Genomic DNA, 24,282 nt, shown 5'->3' with positions numbered 1-24,282 from the left:
AGAAAAATAAAATAGTGACTCTCTTCTTATTTATTAAAACTCCAGTTTGACCTAGAAGATTGTTCCCAACTACCATTTCAAAATTCACAGTATCTCTAGAAAACACATAAATATTTGTTTTGACTTCCACATCATAAATCTCAACAGTGTCTGTAAAATAACCTTATGAAGAGACAGAATTTTTCACAAATTCTAACAAAGTTACATCTGTATAATGCAATCTTGGAGAATCCAGTCTCATAAACATTTTACTGTAACGTACTGACTGCCACAGTCAATTAGCACCCTCATCAATCAGTTACTTTTTTAGACATTTTTAAATTTACAGCTGTTAATTCATTTCTTAACACCGTTTGCATTAACTGTAACCTTTTCATCACTCATTTCCTTCACACATTCAGATGAAATATGGCCCAACTCATTTCAGTTTAATTATTTCTTTTGCTTACTTTCGTGGTGGCAGCCACATGACCTGAGACCATTGGTGCCACAGTCAAAACACCACCTGTCTGGATCCTAAGCTATGCTATTAGTGTTTCTGTACCTTGAATCTTTAGCATCTTTCCTACTGGATTTCCAACATTTCCATTGATTTAACTTTTGTTATTCCCTTTCACCCACCCATGAACCATGGACCTTACCATCGGCGGAGAGGCTTGCGTGCCTCAGCGATACAGATAACCGTACTGTAGGTGCAACCACAACGGAGGGGTATCTGTTGAGAGGCGAGACAAACATGTGGTTCCAGAAGAGGGGCAGCAGCCTTTTCAGTAGTTGCAGGGGCACAGTCTGGATGATTGACTGATCTGGCCTTGTAATGCTAACCAAAACAGCCTTGCTGTGCTGGTACTGCGAATGGCTGAAAACAAGGGGAAACTACAGCCGTAATTTTTCCCGAGGACATGCAGCTTTACTGTATGGTTAAATGATGATGGTGTCCTCTTGGGTAAAATATTCTGGACGTAAAATTGTCCCCCATTTGGACCTCAGGGCGGGGACTACTCAGGAGGACGTTGTTATCAGGAGAAAGAAAACTGGCGTTCTACGGATCGGAGCGTGGAATGTCAGATCCCTTAATTGAGCAGGTAGGTTAAAAAATTTAAAATGGACACGTTAAAGTTAGACATAGTGGAAATTAGTGAAGTTAGGGGGCAGGATGAATAAGACTTCTGGTCAGGTGAATACAGGGTTATAAATACAAAATCAATTAGGGGTAGTGCTGGAGTAGCTTTAATAATGAATAGGAAAATAGGAATGTGGGTAATCTACTACAAGCAGCATAGTGAACTCATTATTGTGGCCAACATAGATATGAAGCCAATGCCTACCACAGTCATACAAGTTTATATGCCAACTAGCTCCACAGATGAGAATGATATTGATGAAATATATGATGAGATAAAAGAAATTACTCAGATAGTGAAGGGAGGCGAAAATTTAATAGTCATGGGTGACTGGAATTCGTTGGTAGGAAAAGGGGAGAAGGAAACATAGTAGGTGAATATGGATTGGGGGGAAGAAATGAAAGAGGAACCCGCCTGGTAGAATTTTGCACAGAGAATAACTTAATCATAGGTAACACTTGGTTCAAGAATCATGAAAGAAGGTTGTATACATGGAAGAACCCTGGAGATACTAGAAGGTATCAGATCTGTCCATCCAGGATAACAAATTCCATTCTGCTATTGAGTTTTCAAAAGAGATGCAAATCACGCAATACAGTGACACAGATATAAATCATTACGATTGAAAATGAAACCTTCTTAAGATATAAGAAAAAAGAATATGCATCAGTAGTTCACTATATGGTTTTCATGATATTATGTAGGAAATGTCAGATTAAGTTTTATGTAAGTGGTGCTTTTTTTATTCATACATTCAAAGCATACCATTGTATTTGAAAATTGTCATTCTTCTTGAAATGCAATAGATAGCTGTCACTGATATGAGATGGAAATTCTGTTACTCATTTCCTCAATTCTTCTTTATGAATGAACAAATGAATGGAGCTGTGAACTGCTTTAGCTAATATGTAAACAGTGTGCAAGAACAGTGATTCATTGGGATTTGTGTTAAGCATGTCATCATTTGTAATATTTTGTGTAATTTATATGATTTACATGACATATGCTGCCTCACACCAGTTTAATGTTGCTGTATTCTGACAGTTACAAGACCCAGATATGACAATGGTGTGCACATGTCAGCAGATTTAAACGTTTGACGTATGCTGAAGCACAGTCGTCTACAGCGCACTACTTGATAATGGCCTTACAGTTGAAACTGCAATCATGAAAATAAAAAATGATCAGCAACAAATGTATTTTTGCAGGGAGTCAAAGACAGGTATCATACTAGCCACATAAATAACTAATTTAATGTGGTTTCCTGTTGACTTTTTGCTTCATTTTTGTTTCTGTTTTCCATAGTACCACAGTGTTACTTACCCCTGAATTTTTCTTGACAAATAAAGCCAGAAAAAGCATTTTCTTAATAAATTGTAGCAGACTGATACAGACACATAATAGATGGCAGGAAGGTTAGCATTTACACAAGTGTTTTCATCTGGCATGAGAGAAGAAAGGGTAGGAGAAAATGAGACTACTTCAGTGTTAACATGGAAAGTCGTGCATTTTCAAAGTCATAGCAGAAACATTATAACAGTATAAAAGAAAACTAAATGCAAGCATTTAATGTGATAAGAGAACTTAAACACTTAAAAGCAACAGAGAAACATCATTTGACAAGCAAAGATAAACAAGGAGAAAAGTGTGTGGATGAGAAACAGACAGGACATAGCAGTGAAGTAACAAAAGAATCCAAAAGCGAAGAGAAGAAATACATTAATAAAAAGGATCTATGAACTAAACCACAATAAGTAAAAGAAAGGGAAAAAGGAGAATAAACTAATGTTCAATGTAATAATGGAGGAAGAAGATGACTAACTTGAGAGAGACGGCGAAACAAAAGGACATAGACAACAGTTTGAGAGAGAGAGAGATCAGTATAATTTGAAGACAGATGACTTACAGGAGCCAAGGTCACACTTTTGACATTCTTTCAGTCTGTGAATTTCTATGTTAAAAATGTCGGGAGGAATAACTCAATTTATTATACAGTAAAGTAAGTACTTAAGATCCAGGAAGACCCTGTCACATTTTATATATTGCCACAAGTACACAGTATTCCTGCCATCTCTTGTATAAGTCTCATTTCATTTATATTTCACTTCTGCCAAAACAGCATAGTCTTCCTGCAATCTTATGTGCAAGTCTACACAGAATGACAAACTGATTTACATGTATTAACCCTTAATCATTATAGTAACTAGTTATGACTTACATCAGGGTGACTTTTCAAAATGTGAAGAGTCAACTGTAATCATAAATTAGTTTGAAGCACATAGGCTGCATCAAGCTATGGTGTTGTTTCATTCAAAACTCAATTTTTAACCATTTAAATCAAGTTCAAAGTCTGATATCTGGTTCAAAATGCAATATGTCCAGCATCAAATGACATTCAAATCAAAATTGGTTCGTTTTTTCCTGATTATAAAACAAGTAGGACCTAAAGTCCACTAAAATCTGTGACATCAATACAAGAAACATTTAGAAAATTCTTTCCATCGTATGCTGCTTATCATTGTGGCAAACACATAGTCATATACAACAGATTTGTTGGCTATCAATGTGCTTTTGTGTGAGCTTGCAGTTCACGCGAAATATGACAGACAAGGAAGAAAGTGTACATGTAGGGGACTGCTATTCTGGATCTAGGAAGTGGCAGAAAGGCATAGTGAAAAGAAAGGTGGAGCAGATGGAAAAGTATGTGATTTTAAAAGAAAATTCTGACATGAACTTCACTTCTCAGTGTATTTTCTTTCTTGATATTAAACTCTCCAGTTGCTATATTTAAAGTATTTATTTGTTGTTTACACCATGTTTTGTCATGCTTTATTCAATTTCTTGCGTCACATAAAAGCATATGCTTCAGCACTTTAAAATCATTTAAGCCGTAAGACGTCACCATTTGATTAGAAATTAAAATTAAACTGGTCAAAGATCAAATGAAGTAGCTTCAGCCATTATAGATGCTCTATGTAAGCATAGATAGGAAGAACACACTAAAAATAGATGATTATTTTCTGAAGGCTACCAGGGGCAGAAAAGAAATTCCTATGTAGATCATCCTCTGCACTGGTGACTTATAAAGAACCTCCAGACACAAAGAGAAAAAAGTACGCCTAATACTTCCAGTGCATGGTCATTCATACTTGCCTATGGATTGCCTTTTTGGTACAGTGGAGAAAAGTCTTCAGAAACAGCCTGGAATATTAACTTCTCAATAGTATCAGAATATTTATCAGAAAATGGGGGTGTTTGGATGCTAGAAACAGACTGGAATGTTTTAAGCTTTATGGACCTCTTCATTACCTGAAGAAGCCATTGGAGATAACAGAGATGAAATGAATAATAGTGAAAAAGAAACTGAAGGGGAAAAGAACATACACCACTTTTAAAATAGAAATTTCGTATGGCTTGGATGATGCATCGAAAAGTTATATGACAGTGCTAAAAAGCGGTGTAGAAAAAGATCATAAACCTGACCAAAATGTTGTCAACTTGACATACCCCATTCAATCAGAAAAAGCCATCCTTCTAAAACAGCACTTTAGTGACAACTGGAAAGATGACAAAAACCAGCATTTTATGTTCAACTTCTTGAGAGAGATGATCTGATGGATCAGATAAGGAAGGGCAAGAACAGGATGAAGAGTGAGATTGTTTGGAGAAAGGACCTTGACATCAAACGCTTTGAAGAGGATTAAAAAGCTTTTGTTTTTGAAAAAAATTGTATAATTAATACAACAAGTTTAATTATAATTTTGGTTGTAGTCTTTAAATATTGTTTAAAAATGTACTGCATAATTGCAAATTTGGATAAGTGCTCTTAGAATAAATGAATATTTCTCATACAAACAATATGTTACCATTAAACCAAAATCATTAATTTTTATGGTATTGTTTATTTTGCAGTTGGATGTACTTTCTTTTTCTTTACATGATTTATTTTTGCTCACAATAAAAGTTAAGGAGTAGATTCTTGAGTTTTGTTATGTAAATTTTGTCCAAAACATGAAATATCCCCGTGGTTGTTGCAAAATGAAACAACTCCACAGATTCTAAAAATATGAGTAGCAGCTATGTCTTTAAGCAAAGAGTGAGATTTTTCTTATTTATCTCATTTTATTATATACAGGACCATTTATAGCTTCTCATATTCAAATTATCTGTTAATATAAAACTTTACTTGATGCTAGTATTTGGTCTCCAATAAAATTTCTAATTGTGGACTTAATGCATTTTGAAAAGTTTTCCTCATATACATGGTGAATAACATCACAGTGACTCCCAGAACAATCAATTTAATGGCTCAGTGTACTTGAGAGATTTTCTCAGTAAATATTTAAAATTTTCCTTCAGACATTTCTTGCTAATGGAACACCTAGACTACCTCATCGTACTGAAATGGATTATGATGCAGGTGCCAATAGAAAATATGGATGGTTTGTACATTTTCGTGTGTGTGTGTGTGTGTGTGTGTGTGTGTGTGTGTGAGAGAGAGAGAGAGAGAGAGAGAGAGAGAGAGAGAGAGAGAGAGAGAGAGGGGGGGGGGGAAGAGGGGGAGAGAGGGAGGGGGGGGGGAGAGAGAGAGAGAGAGAGAGAGAGAGAGAGAGAGAGAGAGAGAGAGAGAGAAGGGTGAGGGGGGAGGGGGGGAGGTAGGAAAAGAGAGAAGTGTGTTTATGTAATGCTAGGTAGTTGGAGTAGTCTTGAGCAGAATATTACCACTAGAAAGAAAGGAGTTATAATCAATTCACAACTTTTTCCTGATTAGCATAAACTAATGAAGCTTACCTTCATGTAGCCTCCGATATACTACAGCACCATATCATCAAAACACAATTGATTTTCTACTACTTTTCTAATAAGTAGCAGCATCACATGCTGTAGTGTACTGTGCCTAACTCTGATGATAACACAAAAATTTTGTCATAAACATAATAATTTCATCTAGCTATTATATGTAACTATCATCTTTTTGTACCCACCACTATGTATATACCGTAAATGCACACAAGCACTAATCTAGAGATGCTACAAAAATTTCAAAGAAAGCAGCATGGATGACAGCCAACAGTTTTCCCTCACAGTGTTCTTCCTTTCAAAGTGCAGAAGCAGCTAAGCGTATCTCAGATGCGAATTTTTTCTTTCAAGTACTGTATTTTCTTGGGCTACTAAATGATAAAGATGAAGCTACAGAAAAAGTACACATGACATAGCCATCCCAGTTCATGCAATGTGCAGCTGGTTACTTCTGGCAAATATTGAATAATTGTATTTAGCACACTTGTATTACCATGACAAGAAACATTTACTATCAGAGAGCAGAATCAAAAAGAAACATCACCAAAGATGAATCTCTAAACATTCAAAAATTAATTGACATAGATAATTTTCTTAAATTTTACTTCAAACATAACAATTAGAAGAACACTATCAAAGTGTTGAACATTTCTACTAAATAAACGTAGTAGTATTAAAAACGCTAATGAAGACAAGCAGAAATAAAATCATCATTCCGACATCAATAAAATCTGTATTTTCTTAATAAAACTCATGATGCAACTGTACTACATAATTGTCCTGTCTATCACCTTCCACTAGGTAGGGAAGTAAAAATTCTTTTTTGTTCTTCTTTCTTTTCGATTCCGAAAAACCACCGATAAAAGTCTCAACTGCACATAACGACAAATTTTCTTGAGCATCACACTGACAAATAATGAACATTCCTCTGCTGATTTGTATTTTGACATGATCTAGTAATTTCAGTTTCAATACTGGGAACCAATCTCTAGTTTGTGTTAGTGCACTGTTCCTCGTAATCACTGAAGCTTTTTTTCAGGTGCTGTCTAACAACTTCTTCTCTCCCAAAAGAAAAGAAGGAGGAGGTAGGATATCAGGGAAAGGGACACATTAAGATAACTGTAACAACTAACAACAGTGCAACTGACTTGTTCCACAACTTGCAGTAGTCACCAAATTGACAAGAAAATGATTCTTTTTGAAAAAAACTGTAGATATAAAGTGCATATCTGAATATTTATTTTAGATGACTTTTTAGTTTCATGTATCAAACACTTTCAAAAAGTATTAATCCTTGTAAACCCTTAAAAATAAGTTTGGAATGGATTAGAAAATAAATTTTACTTTTGTACTATGTAAAATAAGGATATGTCATGTACTTTCTGAATGCGAGTACAATACCAGTTTTATATTCAGACACTGCAGGTAAGTCTGTTGCACACAAAATATTGTTTAAATAAGAAACTCTAAATTGGTTCTGTGAAGAAAGTAGCATAAAATGAGGTAGGTGCTGAGTCAGGATAAATGGAATGTATTAATTTTTGAGTAATACAGTTTTAAACAACGCTGAATGAAAAATTTACCAAGTAAGTTGCTGCAAGATTTTGGTTGCAGAGTAATGCCTTCACGAACAATGATATGTCATTTTGCTGGTTTTAAATGTTTTAGTAGCTCTACTATTGTTCATATTGTAATAAAGAAGAATTGTACCTACTTCAACTAAGCAATATTATTACTGGTATCTAACAATTTAAGAAAGGACCCTGATCATTTCCTACCACGTTTAAAATAAATGAGGTAAAATCTTTATTCATTACTATATGCTTCCTTTCGTCTAATTTTAGTAGTCACATCAAACAATAACTACAGTGATGGTAGTTAAAAATAAAAAAAAAAAAGTAAAGAAGGTTCAAAAACTAACCCAGCGTTTTCCTGAAGTGGTACATGAAAACTGTAATGTAGAATGTTAGGCTAGCGATTTGAATTTCAGTTTTCCGAAAGCATGAAAACAAACACACCATAATTAACTAAAGGGATTTGAATCTTCATCAACAGCCTCTACTGAATTTTGATATATTCATTTTAAAGTAATATATCACAAAATTTTATTTCATATTGTACACAGAAATCACAAAACACTGTAGAAATATACTGAAGAAAAGAGAAACTGTATTGAAAATGGGATGTAGATGTAACTCACACACTGAATCACTGCATAGATTGTGTAAAATCTGCATTTTTTCTGCATTAAAGCAAAAATTTTGCTTTTCGCATTGCAATCCTTAATATCTTTGTAAATATTATTCTTGAAGAGCCTTGCATTTGAACTTGCACTGTGTATAAAAATAGATGTTTCAAACAATATATCTAAGAGTTAAAAAATATTAGCCATAGGCAACTTTTTACATTCAAGCACTGTTTAAAATTCTGTATTACTCTTTGACACAGGGTTCTGCTTATGATTCATAACCCGAACCTGTCTCCATCTTGTGAGCCCTCCCCGTCGCTTGAGGCACTCGAACCCTGTTTGACCAGGTGCCGCACATCATCAGGTAAAACTTCCTCGCTTCTATGGACGGTAAATGAAGTTTTGCCTTTTCGCCCGAAACCTAACCTACGTTTCCGACCTGCATAAGTATTTTTGGAGGTAAGAAATACATATGAGCAAAGTAATGATGAAAAACAACAGTTATCATTCTAAGAGAGAAAGATACATTGATTCGATACAAATATTGAAAGCAGTTGTCCTCAGTTAGGATTCTATTTTGAACTGACTGTTGAAACGCTTTTTTAAATGTTTTTCTTTTAAATATAATTACGTGTACATACCATTAGTATTTCAAATTTTGAGCTTGTCTCCCATAATGAACATTTGTTATGACTAATAGAGATATGGGATATATCTGTAGACAGGTAAATCACTGTAGTAACATTACAATATTGAATAGCTTTTTGAAGAAGAACCAACTTCTCATTTCATTCAAGATGTAGTTTGCACCTTTTTGATAAATGGACAATTAAGGAAATGTGCTGAGTTAAGTTAATTATACAGCAATCATTTTTTTTTTTTAAAGAAACAGAAGTTGCAGTAGGAAATCACTATCTTTCAATATACAAAGCAGTGAACATTTTGAATGACATATTTCATGTCTATAATGTTTATGATGGTAAGGTTAAAGAAGTCTTGATGGAGCAGATCATTACAGGAATATTAATACCGAGTAGTATTAATTATGATAATATTCTTTCATATTTGTTAAAAATTAGGAAAGGTTTTAAAAATTGCTAAAGGCCTGTACAACATTCAGTGTTAAACAGAATCCCAAGTGTTTGTCCTACCATGAAGAAGTTGAAAACATAGATGATCACAATCAATTAAATGTGACAGCAAAATGTGCAGGCACTCGATGTATATGTGCCTAATACATTTTTATGAACTAATGAACTCAATTAGATTTCTAAGTATTGCAGTACTACCAAATATCTCTGAGGATAGTGATTCAATATAAGCTTTTTAAATCTTTCTCTACTCAGATTTTTACATGATCAGGCATCACCATTACCAGGTCATCTCTCTTAAAATATGCTGAGGACAACAGCTTTTCAAGACTCATATCTGACTTATTAGCAAAATGACAAAAATTACATGTACATACTAACATTAAAAACAACTGAATGAAAATCATACTGTTTATGCAAATATTAGATGAGAATATTTTTCTAATCTACATCTTTGTGATTTTCTATCAAATAAAAAGTTTGAGGCCAAGAGTAAGTTTCAGAAGCATACATGTGAAAGTGTGAATATAAAGAAAACTTTTTGCAATGTGTGGTTTGAGAGGTAAGTCAGACCTTTCTTCAAGGGAAGATCATCAGCTGACCTCGGTCCATGGGAAGCCACCACGTCACGTGGATCGGCTATTTTTTGAAAGGGAGAAAGTTGCACATTACATTCTTAATGTACTGAATAGAGTAATGTGAAAGTATCTGGAAATACACTTAATCATGGCCTTTTGAATTGATTTTCAGTTGAATAATCACTTAAAAGAGACTCTGTCTTGCAACATACACAAAGAGCTCATTTTACCAACCTTGCAAGATAAGCAGTAATGCCGATGTCATGCCAGACACAGTGTGTACCCTGACTCAAATGAGTATCTTGTAAGTTTTGAGAATGTACCTTCAAATAATCTGTTTTGTAATGTGAGTTAAATCAGAGTACACAATGGAAAAATTTTGAAATTGTCTGTCTCTCTGTATGTAAGAATATTTTGGAAGAATGAAATAGGAGGGAATTATGAAACAGGAGACAGTAAACTCATCACATACCCTTATACATTTATAAAATAATTTTCCTTTCAAGAAGCTTAAGTCAATCAACAGTAGAAAAATGTCCATGACCAAAAATTAGGGCATTTAAAATATATGCAAAACAACAACAGCTAGCTAAATAACAATACAGATGGAAATAAATTGTTTTGAAAGAGCTGGCAGATATAACTTTGGTGTAGTACTTTACACAGCTTCACAACGCTTTGGGGTCTGTGGCTGTTGTAATGTAGAGAACCTAATTAAAAAGTTTCACCACACCCACATTCAAACAAATCAAACATTTTAGTTACAATTTCTATGAGTTCAGTACAATGTCCTCCTGCTGTGATGAGCTGAATCACTTGAAAGCTGGCCTGACAATATTTTGGGTTTCAGGTCATTTCACCTAAAACTGATTGGACATTTTTTGAAAGGCACATAGGAGCTTAGTATGATGGCTACTTTCATAGCACCAGGATTCTTCATCAAAATTATCTATAATTGTTCCTCAATTACTTGAACATACCATGAGCAGACGGAATGCAAGTTTCTTTCTAGCCAGTTCTGAGACACATTCTATGAAATTGTCACTTTTATGTATCATAATCATATTACCAACAACAAACAAATTACATAAATGAGAACTAATGCACAAGGCTTTAGCAAATCTCAAAAATTGCAGTTTGCAAATTTTCCATCATACTAGGGACTACACATCTAATAGTTTTCACTCAAGTATGGAGAGCACCTCAAACATTAATAATTAAAATGCATATTAAAAGTGGTGTGAAATAAATCTAGTAGTGTAGATTCAACCATAGGAGACACCACCCAGTCACTCATAGAAACAGGAAAGAAATTTGTACATTATGGTTGAAACAAAGAGCAACATAAATGTCATAAATTATAATAGCACTTGTCTATATTTTTATGTCGCAGTAACAGTAAGTGAATATATATATATATATATATATATAAATTTTGACACTACAAAGTATATGAGCATGCAGAACATTAGTGGCAAGCTATGTAACTTTTGATGAACGCTGTATCCAAATCTCTCATTTACGGCATTCAGGTTTCAGCTCTGTTTGCTGTTTCTGTGTGGATTTTATCTGAAAGGTGCAAAAGTAATTTTCTTTATTATAAACCTCCAACGAAAAATGCTGTTCCACCTTAAATGTGTAACTTTTGTTCCCTAAACAATTTCCTTCTATGGCTGACACAAATTTAAAGACATGAAAAACTTCTGTTGGTATAGTTATGCATGATAAAATTTTAACATCTTAAAGAATGTTATAAAACTTCAGTTACTAAATGGTATATAACAATTATACCAGCAGAAAAAAAGGTAAACTTTGAACTTCCATTTTCCATAACCAGAACACCTTATTCCAAGATAAAGTAAAAATGGTGAAAACAGTACTATGAAAAGCAGTATAAAACCACACAAGTAAAGTTAATTAAATAACTAAGGAGTTCTGTTTCAGAGGAACAGCAGTTAGGATTGAAGTGAAACAATATTATTTGAACAAGGGAAATTCAAATTCATCAGAAGTTAGTAGAATGGTATGTTACAGTAGGAAGCCACAGGAGAACTAATTTGGAAGGCATGAAAGATGTACGCTTAAAGCAGTCAAGAAAGACAGAAAAGTGAGCAGAAGAAAGAAATAATTTTTTTAAAGTAGAGAACATAAAAGGAAAAAGATTACATGGGAAAGAAATGTGTCAATGGCTAATTGAAATGTATGCATAAAATGTGTGCCCTAGGACACCAAAGGTTGGAACTGGGGATTTCATGTGTGGAGTCATGTGATTTTGATAAACTTTCACTCAAAGTGTCAATGATGCTGAGATTGCCTATATTCTGAACATTTCAAAAGTAATCCCTCAAAGTAATGCCGAAAACACTGGGCATCCAATGGAACATAATGAGCTTATCTATCTCTTTCAACATGCTACCAATGGGAGATTAAACTGTAATCTTCCTTCCTTCCTTCCTTCCTTCAAACTTCTCCTATTTTTATTCATTTGTCTTATTCATTACTGGTCATTGTAACTTTCCAAAATGGGCAAATCTGTCATAATGAAGTTAGAAATACATATATAATAATGATAATATTTAAATTGTTTCTGAATTTTATTATGTCAAAGACATTCTAGCTAGAATTAAATGATCATCTAAGTTACATGTCTGACTTGCAACAAGTATTTTGTTCAGATATTTGTATTTGTGTCCATATGTGGATCTGTACATTTCTCTTCAGACCTTGTATAGTTTTATCAACCATTGCATTATGGCATTACATTTATTTTCCATATTTCATATGCTCTGTATCATAATTGCCTTGGCATCCAGATCACTATAAGCCAATATCAACAGTAACTTTCTACATTATAAGCCATGAAATAAATACTATGGTTCAAATTCATAGCAACACAACTGTTTGTGGATGCTGTACAAAATAAAAAGAAAGATCCTATCATAACAATTCCTATACTATGCAATTAAAAAATAATCACTTTTATTTAATGCAATAACTTGTAATATATTTGTACAATAATAAAATGCCTTCCATTAATTTGAAGCAGCACACAAAGCCCTAGAGAGTAACAGACTTTCTAAAACATTACCAACAATAGCAACAATGATGATGATGATAACAATGATGATGGAGGCAGTAAAGGTAACCCACACACAGTGCAAAAGTGATTTTGAACAGGTGAACTCAGTGTTTCTGACCTTGTTTATGCGCCCCTCAGAGGACAGTGAAGTCAACACTTTGGTTATATGGTGAGGGATTATTTTTACTCTTTCTGTTGTATGTGCTCCATAAGGGGCTCCTCATACTTATGTATTTATTATATGAGTAAATAATGTCTAAGTACTGTGTAGCTTTTGAAATAGTAATAACAAATGTGTATTTTCCTTGAGATTTAAAACTTCATGAGTTTTAAAACAAAAACAAAAAAGAGATTATTTCTTAGTATGGTATAGTCTGATTTGGTCAACAAATAGTGAAACATAGACTTGTTATTCACTGCCTGTAATTTTGAGTAGATACACGCAATAAACTATGACATTTTCTTATTTCATTTACGAGAAGGTCTCTTGGGCTAGAATTATCTTTAAGTCATTTGAAAAAAAAAAAAAAATGATGGAAATAAAATCTGGCATAGTTCAAGAAACCATCTCTGCATTCACTAAAGGTCCTCTACAAAAATCACAGAAAAATAAATTAGAATGGCTAGCGCTGAAGATGGACACAGAATGTTATCACAAAAAAATCTTGTAAAGTGAAAGATACAAATCAATGTACTCCATACAGTAATGGTTCATGATTCCAACAAGTCAGGATATTTCTTACAGTGACAAGTGAGACATGCAATTTCTGGATGCTTCGCATTAATTACCTAACATTTACTGTCTGATGTACAGAGGAATAGAGGTATTAAAATTAAAAATCAACAGTTTATTCTTTTCCAATATGATCAAAATAGTATCAAATTAATATTACTGTAGTGTTAAACAATGGAAACTCCAGGGTGGATAACAACAATCAGAAAGAACAGATTGCTACTCAACGCACAGAGGAGGTATTGAGTTGCAGAAAGGCACAATGGAAAATAATGCTAGATATACTAGTCAATCAGATAAATCCTTCATCAAATAGGGAAAAACAAACACATTCATACAAGGACAGCTGACACATACATGGTCACTATCATCTCCAGTGCCTGGAGATGACAGAGGCCATGTGGTTGGGTTGTGATTGCATGAATGTGCGTGTTTTTCCTACTTCTGATGAAGGACCTAGTCCAATAACTGAATATATCTAGCATTCTTTTTTATTGTGCCTGTCTGTGACTCAATGCCTGATGTATGTGTTCAGTAGCAATCTATTCTTTCTGATTGTTATTATTTAGTATTAGCTTCTTTAAATTAACATAGTTGTTTATTTCGTGTTTTTCATGCTTTTTGTCTCGTACTACATATTTCTTAATTTATTAAGTAGTCTACATTTAAGAATGATTAATCAAGTAAAATAATTTAAATTAACTATATGCAATGAATAATTTTTCTGGTTTTTATGATTCATGTCCAGTGTGGTCAATAGCTAAGAGACTCTGTTAGCTGAGTATTGCTCTTATTATGGGTGCCAACAACATTAACATTAATTTGATTGATAGATTTTGTAGAGTTTATTACTGATTTATATGATGTAGCAGGGATTTGTTGAAATGGCTGACACTAGACTTTGACAATACTGGCCACTGGTGTTACATAATCTAAAACATAGACAGAGTGCTAAAAATTAGACAATTATGGAACTGATACTGCAACTTCTCCCTTTGAGTTTAAATTTTATTCCTTTATGTTAATATGTTGACAAGACACTCCATCTTTCATTAATATAATAGACAACTGTCTGATTATTAATACAGGAGATCAACATATTTAATAATATTTCATATTGCTATATATAAATGTTTTGTCATGGCTACATAAAAAGCCAGTATGATTATTTTTGGTGAAATATTTTCACTCAGATTTTTTCCAACAATACAATAATTCCCTGATATTCCAGAAAATGCTTCTTCACTGAAAATTAGAAACAGTTATACCTTTCAGCATCTAACACTTGTCAATGTGAATGGATCTCGAGAAAATTTCATCTTCATAACAGAGACTAAAAAATCTGATGTCAGTTTATTCAAACAACACTGTTAATGCAAAATCCATTATTATTAGCACACAGTTCTGACAGTCAAATTGAAGGAAAGCACAATTGTGTCATAATCTCATCAAAATGCTGTAAGAAAACTTGACTAGCGTAGATGACCATTACACTTTCACATTCATCAAAATCATTTTAATGGATTAAAAGAAGGGTACTTCTTCCTCATTTTACAAATAAAAAAATCATTAGAAAATATGTTAGGCACACACAATCCCTCATTGCTGCAAGTGCATTCCTACATAATAATTTAGAAGATGAAAGACTAAGCAATTACAGCCAACAGTACATGAGCTTTGCAACATTGTGGAAATGTTCTCAGTTTTTTCCTCCACTGTAATTCTACCTCTTTGAATCTTTCACAAAGCAAGATCTGATCATCACAACACTTTTGCTCTTCATTAAGAGAATATTTCTGCACAGTCCTTTTAGTAGTCCCTAAACCAAACTCCGCACATTTTTTTATATTAGAATGAGAACTGACAATGAGGTGATTAGAGGTGAAGCACAAACACTGGGGAAGGAAGGGGGAATGGAATTAACAATGTCATTTTCAAAGCAACCACTGCAGCAATAGTCTTAAGTATTTACAAAAACCTAAATCTTATTGGCCAGAAGTGGATTTTTCCACCATTCCCCAAATTTTTATATTACAGTTACTGAAAGAAGAAACAGCAGTTGACATAGACCATAATCAAACACATAAATTTAATTTGTAAATATTTTGCATAAGTTGCCTAAATGTTCAAACTGGAGTGCTTTGACTGTGATTCAGAACATTAATCAGATTATTCAGCTTATTTGCAAATGCAGATTCTGAGAGACTGGAACTGCTTTGGATGTAGCTTAAGAACAGCAGGAAACATCAGTCACAAATTGCAGAACTGCATCTGATCTTGAGGTTTCAAACTACTCTTTAGATATATTGTTGATATACACTGCATAATGCATCAGTGGGGGCAACATCAGAAGCAACAACATGCTCCTTTGATGTATTGCTCTTCCATTTTGCAGAGAAAGTCTTTCTTTTTTTTGTACAACATACAATGAAGCCAACATTTTCAGTGTGTTTATACTGGTGTTAGCAGCATCACCTACTGCTACTCAGAACATTGGCTGCTGAAGTTAAGCATTGTATTTAATACTACGTGCCTTCATCTCTTTCACAAATAACATTTGAAAAAAAAAATACTATTTAATTTTTTTAATTAGTCAAGACAGTGGTAGAAACAAATCACTAGCTGTAAAATGATTCATATAAGTTAATACAAAATCACAAAACTGACATTAGTTATTGGAAAACATAAAGCAATTACAACCAATGATGAATATGTTGTTACTAGAGTACTGCTCTATGAAAATGACACCTGCAATCTGGCAACATTTCACTTCACTTGGATTATCAGCACTCAGCAGAAAACTGGATATCTGATATTAATACAGCAGTTGCTGCTTTTAGGATAACAGAATACATCTGAGAAAGCAAGGTTGATTGCAATACATCTATGCATCATTTATTAGATTAGGTTAGTAATGGAGGGACATTGTTAAACTACTGGCCCACCAAACTATAGACAGAATTGTTCTATGGATAAAATGTTGATTTCCTGCTATTTGAACAGTGTGGCAGCAATTTCCAAAGTGTAGTTCAGAATATATTGATTTAGTTGAGGGTTGACAAGTACTGTAATGGAATCAAATGAGAAGAGATTTACCATTATGCATCCAAAGGGATAGTGCTACAGCTCAATTACATTACTGCATACTGATAACATAAAACTTCTGTAGATTGTTTGTACAAGAGTTGGCCAACCATTTCTGCAGTGCTCTCTTTTTATCCCTGATTCTTCACAGTAGTGAAAAATGACAGAATGCATATATGATTTGGTGAGATGCCAAAAACCCCTTATCATCTACCAAATATTTATGAAAGATGAAGTCAGTGTTCATCAATAGAGTGAAATATTTATAAGTGAACCCACAGATCTTCATGTCTTACCATGTGCAACTGTGAAGTGTAGGCCTGCAAAAGGTGATATTCTCAGTTATTACGCACATCTTGATGCAAGTGAAACAGACAGTGATTTCAACTTATAAGACAAAAACTTTTCACTTACAAGATAACTCTGTACCATACAGATCTCATTATGTGTATAATTTTCTATGAAAGCAACTTTCCAGTGCATGGAGTAACCAGATTGATCTCCTGACATGAATCACATTTGAATATATTTAGTATGCTCTAAAGAAGCACATTGTTGTTTGTTATCATTCTTACAGGAGAAAGCCTCCACAAAAAGAATACTTTTCATTTGGTTTTTCACAGTTCATTAAAGCTGTGTTATGAGCTTCTACTAAGTTTGATCACATCAGTATTCAACACATAATTTTTTTACTTGTCTTTATGTTGGAATTTTCCTTTAATTATCAAAATAAGTTAAATAACAGTTCCTTTATTGTATAGATTTAGCACGTGATCTCTTTGCTTTTAGCAAAATAGCAAGCCTTTCAATTTAGACAGAAACTTTTATTCATGGAGCAAATCATGTCTGATTTTTAAAAAATTGAAACTAGTGTGGAATTTCCTTAAGTTGTTCTCTTAATTTAGACAGAAACTTTTATTCATGGAGCAAATCATGTTTGGTTAAAAAAAATTGAAACTATCTGGAATTTCTATACATAGTTCTCTATTTTGAGTAATTTCTTTCAAAGCAAGCACCCCAAAGAATTTAGTGGAGTTTAGGGGCATTACAATACTCAGCAATTTTGGCACTGGGTGATTAACATGAGATAGAAGACATAACATGTAACATATTAAAATTACAGCTTATTTTACAGTTCTTCAGGTGAAATGCTTACTTCTGTAACTATTTGATGCACAAATAATGAGATGGTGCACAGAAAGGACGCAGGAGTGTCCTCATATTTCTCATCAGTGCTCTATATTTACAGGGGAATCTGTGGGGAAAAATGCATGGCATAACAGAAACACATATCATAAAATTATTGGACAGATAAAAAATTTACTCACCAAGTTGCAGCAAGAGAACACACATATAAAAGGTATTATGTATGCAAGCTTTCAAAGCCAGTGGCTCCTTCTTGTGGTAGAAAGGTTGAAGGACAAGTGAGAGGGGTGAAGGAAAAGGACTGGTGAGCTTTAGAAAAATGGGTAGGGTTTGGAGAGCATCCAGAACCCATGATCACTGGAGACTTACTGGACAGGATGAGAAGGAATGATTGATTGTTGGTGACTGCACCAGGCAATTTTTGAAAACTTGAGAGCTTAAAAGTGGAAGACCGGGTAATATGCAAGACACAAACTACCACCAAAACATCATGTATGAGTTAGTAAGAGCTACCAGTAACAACTCATAATCACAAGAACCAGTCACAACAGTACAGTGCTCTCAACCTCTCATCTACAGCACTCTACCCTCCTTAATTATCTGTATATCCAAGGGTCTCACTTTCAGCACTAAACCTGCATTTAATCGTTCTAATCTGGCAAAGGACCTATTTTCATTCACAAGTAATGCCAAATGGAAGTATCACTTTGCAACCCAATACCAAAATCTTTCCAACAGCAAATCTAACAATGAACCCTGCCTCAAACAGTTCTGACTATGATCCCAACTTTATCTACCACCACTACCTCAAACTCATCCCTTACAAGCCTTCAAAGAATTTCTCATATCCAGCATTGCTTCACAAAACTTCTTCAGGTTCCTATAACATGACCCTAACCTGTCCTCTGCAGAACTCCAGGCTCTCTGTTCCCTAAAAACTGATGATTCCATCATTATTCTCCCAACAGACAAGTGGTACTTGAGGGACAGGGGTATGTAATGGAAGGTCTATGGCATCTGTCTGACACATCTACATACAGAATCTGTCATCAAGATCCCATCCCTGTGATTCAAACTGACCTGGAGACACTCCTTAAAACCTCAGGACCCTCGCAAGGACACAATCCATAGAATTTCTTACCCCATCCAAACAATACACCTTCACCTTTTACCTTCTGCCTAAGATCCACAGTCCCCTTCATCCTGGCTGTCCTTCCTGGATGCTGGTTTCAAAGCACTCACCAAGTGTATATCTGCCTTAGTTGATCAACACCTGCAACCCATAGTACAAAGACTTTCCTCTTATATTGCTGGGCGGAGTGGTCAAGCGGTAAGAGGCACGATGTCACAAATTGTGCAGACCCTCCCGCTGAAGGTTCGAGTTAAGTAGTGTGTAAGTCTAGTGACCAATGACCTCAGCAGTTTGGTCCCTTAGGAATTAACAAACATCTGAACATTTTTTCCCTCCTATGTTAAAGACACCAACCATTTCATAGATTATCTGAAATTCATGCCAATCCCACTCTCGCCACACACCTTGCTTGTCACCATTGATGCCACCTCCCTCTATACCAAATTCCCCCGCAGACATGGTCTGTGTAATGCTACAAATTTCCTCTTTCTGTGCCTCCTTCCTGGGATCCATAACCCTTCAGCCCCTGGTTTGACATCTTTACCAAATAGACTCATGGTGAGGCTGACCTGTTAAAATTCTTGGAATTCCTAACTGCACTGTTCCAATTAAATTCACATGTTCCTATTCTGAATCCCGTATCACTTTCCTAGATCATGATCTCATCATCACCGAAGGCCAGCTAAGCACTTCCGTCCACATTCAACCTACTAACAACCAACAGTACTTACATTCTGATAGTTGCCATCCTTTCTATGTCAAACATTTCATACAACTTTGGTATTCAAATAAAACATATTTGTTCAGAAGCAGACTCTTTACCACAATACACCACCATTCTCACTTCAGCCTTCACTGGACATAATTACCCTACAACCTTAGTTCAAAAACAGATTTCCTGAGAGACCACATCCAATCCTGGTGCTGCTGATCCCTAAAAAAAAACAACTGAGGAGTGCACCACCTGTCATCCAGTATCATCCTGGCCTCAAATGTATTAATCAGCTACTTTGGCAAGCCCATGACTTCCTAAAATCATCCTCTGAAAAAAGATCTATCCTGTCACAGATTTTCCCACAACACCTAGAATAGCCTTTCATCACCCTGTCAGTCTGCGCAATACACTTTTCAGACTCTATGCTTCTTCTGCACCCATGTTCCTACATTTTTCTACATCTTTCACTTTCTGACCTGTCTATTTTTCACTGTCCCACTCTATCACATGCAATGCACTTAGCTTTTCAATCTTATTAACTCATGTGTGATGTTTTAGCAGTAATCACCATCTTGCATGTTACTGTATCTTCCCCCTTAAAACTCTCAGGTTTCCTATTCTTGCCTGGTGCATTCCCCAACAATCAGTCTTTCCTTCTTGTCCCGTATGGTAAGTCTCTCCTGACCCGTGGTTCTGGGTGACTTTTCCAAACTCTACCCCTCTCCCTAAACCTAACCAGCCCTTTCCCTTCACTGCTCTTCCTTCCCCTTCAATCCCTCTGCCAGAAGAAGGAGCCAATGGCTCTGAAAGCTTGCATATGTAATACCTTTTATATGTGTGTTCGCTGGATGTTGCTTGGTGAGTAGATTCTTTATCTATCCAATAACATTATATTTTCAAAAATTGATTATTTTTATTGACATATCATAAACTTCTGACTAAAGGGTAAAAGCTATTTTAGACTGAATGTATGAACTTTCCAAACAATCCTAAATAAGAAGAATAATATCACTGATACAGAAAATCTGTGGAAGATGATAAAGCAGTCTGACTGTTTCTTAAGGTTTTGTGTCAGTATATGTGTTAACTTATGGATCCATTTGGTATAGTACCCATATAATACCACCATCACTGCAGTAAATGTCAATATAATGATCATCACAATTGCCCGCTTTCTTCAAGCACAGGGGCCTATTGTATGAAGTAATGCAATCAGGAAGCAGTCAGATACTTTGGAAAATTGCAACAATCCTGTATCATCCAGTGACCTGACACTGAAGAAAAAAACCATTAAGTCTGCAAAGTAACTATTTTAATATCTCTTTCAACTACATAATGCTCTGATACTGAAAAGACACAGGAAGCACACAGTTAGGCACAAAATGCAGTCATCTATTCTGGAAGTTCATTACTGCATAAAACACATGATAAAAAATGTTACTGCAGCTTCCACATTTCTGCAAACCAACACCAAGTGAATTCTTCCACTTTTTGGGAGAAATGCATCAATGTGATGGATATCAATCTGACAGCATTTCCTAAGTATAATGTAGAATTTATAATAAAAAGAATTGTGATTAAGACACAAGACCTTAAAAAAGTGCATGGATGTTGGATGAAGTGTGGCAATAATTTAAGCAATAAGTAATGAAGACCAGTTCCTATGTGGTGTAGAAGAAATAAACAATTTCCTTTACATGAGGCAGCATGAACCATGTTATGCTTCTTGTAGTTTCTGTGTAAGTGAAAAAAAAAAAGATAGCATGTTACATACTGCAATATTCTGCAGCCATTAATGTAAGGTAAATAGTTGTCTCCAAAGAAAAACTGAAGGTTAATACAGTATGAAGTGGAATATAAAAGTCTATTTACACAACACTGAAGTAGGACTGACTGAACAGACTTCAAGAGCTGGGATACAGGAAAAAACAGAGGAAGAGATGATGAAGAGATGGAAACACTGGACTAAATGCTGTATCCAGAAAGAGATACCATATGGTGAGAAACTGAGAATTAATTTGGGTTCTTCTGAGCCAGGTAGTCCAGCATCCAAAGTCGCCTTTTCTCCCCTTTATTGATTGCAGAAACAAACTTAAACATTCTATGGTTGACAGCCTTTTCTTTTACTTTCTGCCTTGTCTATAGTTCTTCAAATATGCTAACTGACAAATGTAGACTCTCTACTTCTCATGTAGTGTTTAGTAATGTCTTCCATAATTTTTGAGAAAGCTGACTGCTGAACTCAGTAAGTATAAAAGTCCTATATTTTATTACAACAGTATCTTTTTGTGCTTTCTTTTACTTTATAATATAATTTGGATGATATTATTTTACATCTACACATTTTTTCTTCAACTGACTGTAAAATGTTTGAAAGAAAAGTGTCAGACATTTATCACATTTGTCATGGATTGGTTCAAATGACCTGATCCAACTACTAGTCTTCTTTTGTCCAATCTTGTCCAAATTTCATTCATTATTTTTGGCATGCTAATGAATTTAAAGAGCTGCAGAAACATACATAATGATAAATGCAGTCATGGTTTTCAGGTGCTGGAAGTTGTACTGTTATATTCACACACTGCCTGGATTTCAACCAATTTGTGAACTACTGCTAAACTATTACAGGTGAGTTTGATGTCCAAGCCAATAAGCCCTTTGACGCTCTTTCAAATAATGGGAAGTCCAGTAAGGAATAACATCAATTTTATGAAAAGTATAGATTGCTATTCACCATATAGAGGACACATTGAGTCACAGAGAGGCACAGTGAAAAGAGTGCTAGACATTCTGTAGTAGAAAACACACACATTTACACAAGCACAACTTACACACACGTGATCACTGTTTCTAGCTGTTATGCCCTGAATGACAGTCTGGCCATGGCAGCCAGAACTGTGGCCAAAAGCAGTAGTCATGTGTGTGAGAGTTGTGCTCATGTTAATTTGCATGTATTTTCTACTTCAGAAGGAGGTCATCTGGCCAAAAGCTAAAATATAAACAGTCTTCTTGTTGTGCCTATCTGCCACTCAACATCTCCTCTATATGGTGAGTACAAATCTATCCCTTTCATAATATAGTTATTTGATGCTCTTTTGTTTTTCAGAGCTGACACTGAAACCCTCATTCTCTCAGAATTTACCAGCTCTAGTGGACTTGATGGCTGGCAAGGTCTTAATAAATTGAGTACCAGACTAAAAGCAGTGAAACTGAAACCTCCATCCTGCTTCGTTAGCTTTCCTGGCATCTTTATTTCTCCTTAATTATGCTGATCCAGAAATGTGGTATTTGCACCACAATACTAATCTTATCATAATTCATTTCATGATTGTATTTCAACCAGTAATTGGTGACAGCTGATCTGCTTCGTTGTTTTAGTCACAGGTATTTGCACCACAATACTGATCTTATCATAATGCATTTCATGATTGTATTTCAACCAGTAATGGGTGACAGCTGATCTGCTTAGTTGTTTTAGTCACATGTTTCAGTGATGTTCCCTGGATTTCTCCTTCACTGTTGTAACAGCCTGGCCCACATAAGACATGTCACATTCACATGGAATGTGGTGCGGATCTGGCCTTCTGAGATCTACATAATCTTCAACAGCACAAAAAAGAATTTTTATCTTTGTTGACTTCATCCAGTGTATTTGTTCATGTTCATTGGTCTCCAATTACAACTTTTACCTCCCACACTTCCCTCCATTCCAGAACTGACAGTTCACTGAACGTCTACTTTCAACTGATTTCTTATTTTAGGTAAGTTATAGTATATATTATTGCAGTATATAATTGCTTTATCTCCTATCTGATTCAGTATTTCTTAGTTGGGTTCTGATCTAGTCACATAATCTTAAGCAATCTTCTAGAGTAATTTTTGGTGTTCCAGCAGAATGACAGTGATCATATTTAAAAGTATACAGGTAACACAAACTGTGGATTTGATGGCTGGAAAGATTTAATAAACTGATTGCCAGACCCCAGGTAGTGTTTGAATTGAAACCTCAAATCCATTTAGTAACTTCTCTGACACCTTTATTACTCCTTAATTACAGAAAAGTCTTCCTAAAACTTAAAATATTATTGGAAGTTAATAAATGTATATTTCTCAGAAATACTTTTCTTGATATTCCCACTTTACATTTTTTATCTTCTCTACTTTGACCACTGTCAGTTATTTTGATGCACAAATTGCAAAACTCATATGCTACTTTGAGTATCTCATTTCCTAATCTAATTTTCTCAGCAGCATCTGATATAATTCACCTACATTCCAGTAACCTGGTTTTACTTTTAATTACAACCCTGTCTCACCCACTACTAAATCATTGCCTCCTTTTCATGTCCTTTGGTTCTTAGAATTGCAGTATGATTGCTTAAGATCATTTAAAGTGTGTGCCTCAATGAAACTTGTATTCGTACTTGGGCTATGCCCTTACATAAAAAAAATGAAAGTAAATGATTCTCTGGATAATCCGGAGATTTACTGTTATTCACTTTAATGTAATTGGATTGACAAAAAATCAGTTCACCAAATGGCAGCAGAACATGCACATAAAAGGAGGTTATAATTATGCAAGCTTTCAGAGCCAGTGGCTCCTTCTTCTGGT

At 34.8% G+C, this 24,282-nt stretch overlaps 1 protein-coding gene across 1 annotated transcript in view; it reads right to left on the bottom strand.

The window, feature by feature from the left end:
* The window catches only part of LOC124775814 (regulating synaptic membrane exocytosis protein 2-like), a 966,162-nt gene that overhangs the window by 347,784 nt on the left and 594,096 nt on the right, over nucleotides 1-24,282 (bottom strand). Inside the window, exon 18 of the mRNA XM_047250647.1 lies at nucleotides 8,401-8,551. Coding sequence (XP_047106603.1) covers nucleotides 8,401-8,551 — 151 coding nt within the window. The remainder of the gene's footprint in view (nucleotides 1-8,400; nucleotides 8,552-24,282) is intronic.

Source organism: Schistocerca piceifrons, chromosome 2 (genome assembly GCF_021461385.2).
Source record: "Schistocerca piceifrons isolate TAMUIC-IGC-003096 chromosome 2, iqSchPice1.1, whole genome shotgun sequence".
In the NCBI taxonomy this organism is placed as follows: domain Eukaryota; kingdom Metazoa; phylum Arthropoda; class Insecta; order Orthoptera; family Acrididae; genus Schistocerca; species Schistocerca piceifrons.
Note: the sequence above shows the minus strand (reverse complement) of the source record. Positions and strands in the feature narration are given on the sequence as shown.